At 35.4% G+C, this 9789-nt stretch overlaps 1 protein-coding gene across 1 annotated transcript; it reads right to left on the reverse strand.

Annotated features, from left to right (window-relative positions):
- Window positions 1-4378: 4378 nt before the first annotated feature.
- Window positions 4379-6157, reverse strand: LOC145127233 (uncharacterized). The gene is made up of 2 exons (XM_079062457.1): window positions 6032-6157; window positions 4379-5983 (listed from the first exon to the last, which is right to left on the reverse strand). Exons 1-2 carry the CDS (start codon window positions 6155-6157, stop codon window positions 4379-4381), a joined length of 1731 nt encoding a protein of 576 aa, XP_078918583.1.
- Window positions 6158-9789: the final 3632 nt, after the last annotated feature.

Below are 9789 nucleotides of genomic sequence, written 5' to 3' on the forward strand. Positions count from 1 at the left end.
ATGACAAACATTATTCTATCAAAATCCACTAAAATGGTATAATGAGATCATAAAAGAGTTTATTAACTTATTAAGTATAATTAAAAGATCCCTATGATGGTGGTATTACATCCACTATGACAAACATTATTCTATCAAAATCCACTAAAATGGTATAATGAGATCATAAAAGAGTTTATTAACTTATTAAGTATAATTAAAAGATAAGTGATCTATTGAGAAAACATAATACTATTGGTTATAATTTTATGATATTAACTCATACATCTTTTAACAAACTATTTTAAAGTTAATTTCATTTCAAAACATGTATTTTTTTAACTTTTATATATATATATATATATATATATATATATATATATATATATATATATATATATATATATATATACACTAGCCCTTTACCCACGCTAAGCGTCGGGTGACAATAGTATTTTCAAAATTAGTTTCTAGAAGCATCAATTGCAAAAGTAGGGAACTTTTGAATCGTGTATTATATTAAACCGAAAACAAATGATAATTCATATCTCAAGATAGAGAAAATATAAACTTTATTATTTTAGATAAATGAATTTGAAAGTTCATGTATTTTACAAATAAATTTAAAAAATAAAAACTAAAAAAATGTAAATAATGTGGAACTCTGGTGGTGAGTTGCTCATAAGTGGATAGAGTAAGAATATAATAAAATATAATTACATAGGAAATAAAATTAATTTACAATATTTATATTGGTTCCAGTTAAAGAAACTATTTTTACTTTATTCGATTTTCCTTCGACCTAATTAAATTAATCATGCTCAAAACTTAAAAGGAAGTTGCCATCGCATAATACATTTACAACTAAACACATTTATGTATATTGGCAAATAAATCACAAAATTTTAAATCACTGCCGCCGAAAAAAATACAAAGTACTTATAGCATTTTGTTTTCTAGAAATAATAGCACACATAAATATATATCCAAGCAAACACAACTGTGGATCCAAATTCAGTTTTCTAGATGCTTTTCCTTTTTTTACAAAGGGGTAATTAGGTATTTTATGTTTTCTTTCCCACAGATGATCATATTATGTTATTCAAATAAGTTATAGAGATGAAAAACTTTCATTATCTCATATCCATTATTCCAAATTATCTTTATTGTATAGATTCAAAACCAATGATCTTTTATCAAAACATGTATATAGTTCATGACATAAGGGTAATTGTTAATAACACCGCACCCGTGTTAGGTATGTCGAGCCGTCGAGGTTTTGTGACTTCTCGTGAACATCTTTCCGTTTTTCTTTCCTCGGTAATAGTGTTGAGAACAGAAGAAGGTGGTTGATGATGTGGATTTTGGCATCCCTTTGTACGACTCAATTCTTAAGGGGGCATGTATAGCTACAAGAAACCAAACAAAAATAACTAAAATAAGGTAAACTGTAAATTTCTACATTTGTTTATCTATTGTGTTTTTGTTGATTTGTTTCATCTTTTATTTTGGTTTTAGTAATTTCGAATTTATTTTAATATGCAATTTGGATTCAGGTTTCGCAAGCAAATCTTAGATTTTTTTTACCCATATACTTTTTATTTGGGGTTCGATCTCCTTCTAATCGAAGTTCCTACAAATACTTTTCATTTCAGGGTCGATTAATTGGGATGGATTTAAACGATTCCAGTGATCTTGATGATTCTACATTCCATATCTTCATCTTTCATGATTGTACGATTTCGGGTCTCTCCTTTCCGTGATCTTGATGATTCTATGATTTCCATAGGTTTTTGAAATCTAAATGTGTTTTAGTTTGTTCCTTTCATGAGGAATTCGTCTAAGTGCCTAAATCGAGACAGAAAGGTAGCATCTGATAAAGTTGTCATATGATTATAATAAAGAGAAAATACAAGGGTTCTCAATGAAAAGCATAAAGACTACAAAGAAGAAAGCGGATATAAATACTAGCTAGACAAAACCCTAATGGGCTAAAGACTAAATGGCCCATAAGCAAGTGGGCTAATAATATATAGGCTAACATCCCCCCTCAAACTCACAATGCCGTAGCAATAAGCATTGAGGGTTTGTCACATAAGAACCGAAACCGAGAAGCCGATAGAGCCTTCGTAAAAATATCTGCAATCTGCAAAGTTGATGAAAAAAATGGAAGCGATATGGTCCTGAGCTGCAGGTGATGACGGGTAAAATGACAATCAATCTCAATGTGCTTCGTCCGCTCATGAAAAACAGAATTCTTTGCAATTTGTATCGCACTTTTGTTATCACAATGCAAGGGAGTAGATGAAGAAATATGAACTCCCATATCCGCAAGCAGCCACCTTAACCAGATAATCTCACATGTAGTTACAGCCATAGCACGATATTCAGCCTCCGTGGAAGATCTAGAGACAACGTCCTGTTTCTTGCTCTTCCACGAAATGAGAGACTCTCCAAGAAATACGCAAAATCCAGTGGTGGACTTACGATTATGGCGATCACCATCCCAATCAGCATCACTATATGCACGTAACTCAAGAGAAGACGTCGAGGGAAACAAGAGGGTCTGAAATTGAGTGCCACGAAGATATCTTAGAATACGGAGAACAACTCCCCAATAAAAAGAGGTAGGGGCAGTAATAAACTAATTGACAACATGAACAGCATGGGCAATATCTGGACGAGTAACAGTGAGATAGACCAAACTTCCCACAACAGTGTGATAAAGGTTCGGATTGGACAAAGGAACACCATCAGTAGGAGAGTAGCGTGCATTGCTTTCAAGGGGAGTATCAACAGTCCGATTGTCAGAGAGGCCCGCCCGTGTAAACAAGTCAGATATATATTTAGTCTGAGAAAGAAGATACCCTTTCTTAGATTGAGCTACCTCAATACCCAAGAAATAACATAGCAAGCCCAAATCCTTCATAGCAAATCGATGAGCTAGATCATTCTTCAAAGACTCAATACCACCGTGGTCATCACTTGTAATAATCATGTCATCCACATATAAGGATAAAAGAATCCGTCCTGCACTCGAGCATCTAACAAACAAAACAGAATCGTGATTACTCTGGACAAATTCAAGAGATGTAATCACTGTGGAGAATTTCTCAAACCAAGCACGAGGGGCTTGCTTGAGACCATACAAAGCTTTGCGAAGCCGACAAACCTCACCCGGCCGGTGCTGAATTCTTGGCGGAGGAGTCATATAAACCTCTTCATGGAGATCACCATTCAAAAAAGCATTCTTGACATCCATTTGAAAAATCTTCCACTGTCGAACGGATGCAACTGCAATCATAGTACAAACTGTCGTCATCTTTGCAACTGGGGCAAATGTCTCCTCATAGTCAAAACCATACTGTTGAGAATACCCTTTTGCTACAAGCATGGCCTTGTACCGCTCAACAGACCCATCAGCTTTTGCTTTTATCTTGTACACCCAACGACAACCTATCATATGTTTCCCAGGAGGAAGAGAAACCAAATCCTATGTATGAGTCTGATGAAGAGCAGTGAGTTCCTCATCCATAGCATTCTGCCAAAGAGGATCTAAAATAGCTTCTCTATATGATTCAGGTTCAGACAGATGATGGATACTCGCTATAAATGAAGCAAATGGTCCTGAATATATAGAGTAAGTAAAATCTGGAAGCTTGGTGGACTTGACAGGACGAGTAGATCTCCTGAGGGGTGGTGGTGGAGGTGGATCCTCAATTTCAATAATCGGAGGAACAGGCTTAGGAATAGGGGGACTTGAGGAACTCTCTGAAGAGGTGGGTGTATCATGAGCTGAAGGATCAGGTGGCGTAGATGGATCTCGAGCCTCTATCTCTTCATTAAAAGGATCAATATGCAGAAGATCGGATTTCGTTACATTGTGGGTTGTAGCAGGAATTGAGTAGAAAGGAATATGTTCCAAAAAAGTGACATGCCGGGAAACATATAACTTCTGACTCACAGGATCATATCAACGGTATCCTTTCTGTCCAATACCATACCCCAAAAATACACAAATAGCAGATTTCGGCCCCAACTTGTTCCTCTCAACATGAGGGCGAAGAACAAAACAAGTACATCCAAAAACTCGTAAGGAAGAATAGTCTGGTAGATGACCATATAGCTTCTCAAAAGGAGACATTCCTGAATTTAATGAAGTAGGGACACGATTAATCACATACACAGCAGTTAGGACTGCTTCTCCTCAAAAGGCACTAGGGACCTGCGCAGACAAGAGCAATGAACAGGCAGTCTCAACAATATGACGATGTTTTCGTTCTGCCACACCGTTTTGCTGAGGTGTGTCAGTACACGAGGACTGGTGTATGGTACCATCAGAAGCAAGTAACTGAGTAAAATCATTAGAGGTACATTCACCCCCTAAGTCACACCTGAATCACTTAATCACAGCCGAATGTTGAGTTTTAACAAGATCTCTAAAATTATTGTAAATATCAAAGAAATCAGATCCGCGTTTCATAAGATAAACCCATGTATATCGAGTATAATCATCTATAAAAGATACATAATAGGTTGACCCACCCTTTGTGGATACTAGTGCAGGACCCCATACATCAGAATGAATAATGTCAAAATGAGCAGTAGAACAAGACATACTTTTATTGAAACGTAAAACAGAGAATTTTGCCAGTTTACAACCACTGCAATCAGGAATATCACAAGTGTCTAAATGACCCAAAACACCACTAGATGCTAAAAAACTCAAACGTGATACAGACACATGTCCCAAACGAGAATGCCAAAGATAAAACTCAGACAACAAAGGACTCAAACGGAAAGAAGATAAATCAATGCTGGAGGCAGCAACAGCAGACACTTTGAGAACCTCCAAGACATACAGTTCCCCCACCCTACGGCCGATCCCAATCACCTTCTGGGTGTGTTGATCCTGTATAACACAGACAAAATCAGAAAAGAACACCCAGTTACCAGACTTACATAACTGACTGATTGAGGCAAGATTCAAAGTAAGTTTGGGAATGTAATAAACATCAGGGAGAGTGATATGAGAAATAGAGATAGACCCAACACCCTCAACTAACATAGATGTATCACCAGCAGACTTAACAAAGATAGATGACACTTGCGACAACGAAGTAAATGATGAAAAATGAGGGGTCATATGATGGGTTGCGCCAGAATCTAAAATCCACAAAGATGAGGGAATACCTGATGTACCAGATGAAGTAGGACCAGAGTGAGACATAGATGCAGACATGGCAGTGGGATTAGAAGCCAAATACTGTCTGAAGCTCTCAAACACCTTGGGATCCAATGCAGATGGGGGCATGTTTCCAACAGAATCTGTATCAAATGGTGGGATAGTAGCAACAACAAACTGTGAAGGACGAGGGGTCCATGGAGGAGTACCAGATGAACGTGGCTGAAACTTCTGTTGACCAGACCTATTTTGTTGTCCCGACTGAGGTTGACCAAATTTACCCTTGTTGACTAACAATGGACACTGAGCTTTCCAATGATTCTTCTGTTTGTAGAATGCACACTCATCATAAGCAACCGTTGAAGTTTGTCGAGACTGATTTGAGGAGACAGCAAGAACAACAGGAGCGGGAGTAGGAATAGAGGTTGCTTTAAACCCTTTATCTGCATGAGACTTGATACGAGTCTCTTCTGCAATTAACTCATGGACAACAGAATCAACTGAGGGAAGAGGAGAGCGATGAAGAATTGTTCCACGTAGACCTTCAAAATCAGAACGCAAGGCCATCAAGAACTGGACCAAGCGTTGTTCTTCCCTCCTAGCAATGTAAGACTCAAAACCTTTTAACTCTTTAGATTCAGTAAGAGCCAATTGATCCCACAGATCAGACATAGCAGCATAGAAATCTTGAATACTCTGGTCATTCTGTTGAAGGGAACGGATATCATATTCTAACTGGTATTGTTTAGCAAAATTGGACTGAGTATATAGTCTCTCCAAGTGATTCCAAACTTCCTTTGCTGTGTCATACTTAGCCAACTACATACCAATGGACTGAGTAACAGAGTTATTAATCCAAGTGATAACCTTAGAGTTATCAGTCTCCCAAGCATCAAGCAACAAATCAAAATTCTCAGTTTGAGGCACTGAGGGTTTGGCTTTAGTCCCAGTGACATAGCCCCGCATATTCTTCCCACGAAGGAAGTTCTTCATCACGTAACTTCAATACGTATAATTCTTTCCATCTAGACGAGTACTGATTGACTGAAGGGAATCATCCTTTCCAGTCATGTTGGCAGCGAATAAATAACCACAATAACAATATTACAATCTGAGAATGAAAGGAGTAACAAACCAACGGAAGCAATCAATCGGACAACGAATCAACAGCGACAACGAATGAACGTAACAACGAATACTGACAACAGCGAACGAATTAACAGCAACAACGAACGAATCAACAACAATAGCGAATCAACACATCAATCTGCTATGAACGAATCTGCTACAGTAACCCTATAAAATTTCGATCCGCGCCATAGATGACTGCTACAAAGGCTTCTAACAACGTATCAAACCTCCGCTCTGATACCATGATAAAGTTGTCATTTGATTATAATAAAGAGAAAATACGAGGGTTCTCAATGAAAAGCATAAAGACTACAAAGAAGAAAGCGGATATAAATACTAGCTAGACAAAACCCTAATGGGCTAAAGACTAAATGGCCCATAAACAAGTGGGCTAATAATATATAGGCTAACAGCATCAAGGCACAATGCTGGAAAACCATAAAAAGCTAAGCTTCGTGGTTGACGCAGCTTCCCATCGGCATATTGTTGGTCTTGGTGTTGGTTTTGCATCTATTTTCAACCAATAGAAGAATATTGAGCATAATCAGGTTATTATTGCCAATGGCTATTTTAATTGTTCCATATTTATACTTCGAACTATTTTCAACCGATAGAAGAATACTGAGCATAATCAGGTTATTATTGTCAATGGCCATTTTTGTTGTTGCATATTTATACTTCAAAATGACAATTCGATTGTTGTTTACTTACATAATGTACACATTATACAGGTCCAATGGCAAGTTAGACAAGAGGATTTTGTTTCTATTTCCATATTTAAAACTAGAAATTGATCTCAGCAAAGAACATGTCAAATCAAGCTTCACCACTTCATCGATCTAACTATTCCATTAATTCATCAAATCTATCTCCCTCTCTTGCAAATATGACGACACCTCCATATAAATTCTATTTCTAGCCTAAAATTTTGATTTGGTTCGGATTTTTGTGGGTTTCAGTTTTTTGTCAAAATCTGCACATGCTTGTGTGTAAAATTTGGATATGCATATATGTGTGCAAAATCTGCATCTTGTGTGTCAGTAGGCTTTCATCATCCTTTCCCTTAGCGGCGATGACACAACTTCTTATCTCTTGATGTAATCTCCATGAAAAATGCTAGCTCATAGCTCCCGTAGTTCACCTGTTCTAATACGACGAACACCAAATGCCACTATTCTGATAAGATCTTTCATATATTTATATGTATATTCTAGATCTATGTGCCTATGTTATTGTTGTTTGTTTATATCTTTTTTCTGCATCTTATACAATTTCTTTGACAAAACTCGGAATTATAGCAGGAAAGCACCATTCAGATGTTGGTCTTTAATGATTCGGAAGGTCTTAATAACTATAAACATCATCCACCAGTCCTCCATAACGATTCATTTCAAGGTTTAGAAGAATGTAAAGAGGGGTAATTTGGTAATTTTTAATTATGTCAATATTACTAACATGGTATACTTTAAAATTCAGAAACTATAGAAAAAGACCATCCTTACGGCCAACCATGGTTTTTTCTAAAAGGTATTGTCATCTTAATTGTATTTTTACTCATTTTTTGGTGCTTTGGCAAAGCGAATTTACCGATTTTGAACTTTGAAAAATGATTTTTTAGCTTATTTCCATGGATTGATTTCATGAGTCAGACATTAGGTTAGAGTAGATTAGATTAGTGTGAAGTTATCTTAACTGGCATCTTTTACTCAGCTAGACATGATACTTCACTTGAAAAAATGCTCCCTGGATGGTTCTCTAAGGCTGTCTGGAGACTGGTTCAACTTTTTGTGCAGACTAGGTTATGTCTGATGAGTTGTAGTTTTTTAGCAAATTAATTGTTTTTTAGTTCTTATTTTTTATGAAAATGGATTTTGATTTGGATATGTCCAAAAAAAGGTCATTTGAGTGTATTTAAGCTATTATGGTGTTGCATCCTTCATTTTCTAAATTATGTTTAGACATTATTAAATATATATATTTTTTTATATTTTTCTCACAGAATAGTATTGTCCTCATGTCCGCACAATAAATGTCAATCCACATTTGAACCTAGCTCTCTCTCTCTCTGTATATATATATATATATATATATATATATATATATATATATATATATACATATATATATATATATATATATATATATATATATATATATATAAGTTCCTTTTAATCCAATGCCATCCTTCAACGAGTTATAATCGGTATCTCGTTATTCATCCCCCTTATCAAGTTCACATCTCCATTTGATTATCATATATATATATATATATATATATATATATATATATATATATATATATATATATATATATATATATATATATATAGGGTTAGGTTATTTTGTTTTTACTAACTATTGTGTGCCAGAATGCACAGATCTGGACCATCAGATGGAATATAATCAAAGATCATGATCTGAGGGTCTATGATAGTAGAATATGATAACATGTACCATATAATCACACAAATTTCAACATAAGGGCATTTTAGTCAATTAACCTATATTAAAAAAGGAAATTTTCGGATTTTTAGGGATGATTAATTCCTTTATTTTTTAAAAATATAAATATTTTAAATTAATTCAAATTTTAAAATCCGATTTTATTCTATCAGAATGATAGAATGCCAACAATAAACTAGTAAATATATTTTTCGATTTTATTCTGTCAGAATGGCAGAATGCCAACCATAAACTAGTAAATACATTCTTAAAGAATACACAAATCAATTCTTGAACTAATAATATAACAATAATTACATTGTATGATTGTGATTCATTGAATAATAACAACATTCTGAAAGAAAAAATAAAAAAAACATCAAAATCTAACAAAAACACTAATCTATTCTGAAAGAATATTATTTTTAAGCAACACTTTATACATTGTAGCATAACACATTTTGGTATAATACACTCTCGTTCTATATGTTTTCTTCCTTCTCCACATCAATGTTAGCCTCTTCAAAACCTAAATCCACAAAGAAAAGATAATCAATTTTCAAAAATTAAACAATTCAATGCATTATAATAGAATACAGTAATAAATATTCTTACAGAATAAACTATTCTTGCAGAATGGTTTTGAATATTCTTAAAGAATTTGTAACATATTCTATCGGAAACGATATTATAGAGAATGGTAATTACCGGATTTAATTTGAAGATGAATTCCAAAGCCATGGTAGAGAGGGTAAATATTGGATTCAAGTTGGAAAGGCTTGGTGGGGGAGGGACTAAACTTGTTAAAAAGGATGAAAGTTTGATATGGAGCACGGGACTTGAACCCGATGATCTTCCCTCCCGTTTTAAGGTAACAACTCCCATACCTTAACCCTAACTCGTATTCTCTCTAGCCGCCACCATCCATTCGGAGTTTACCCAACCGCCATCTTCACTCCTCTTACTTCCTTCGCCGCTTCCAACCTTTTGCCTCCACCACCGGTGTTACGAAGCTGCTGTTGAAGACGTGAACCGCCACCCCCTTCACACTC

This window comes from Lactuca virosa, chromosome 7, assembly GCF_052849685.1.
Source record: "Lactuca virosa cultivar CGN04683 chromosome 7, Lactuca_virosa_CGN04683_v6, whole genome shotgun sequence".
In the NCBI taxonomy this organism is placed as follows: domain Eukaryota; kingdom Viridiplantae; phylum Streptophyta; class Magnoliopsida; order Asterales; family Asteraceae; genus Lactuca; species Lactuca virosa.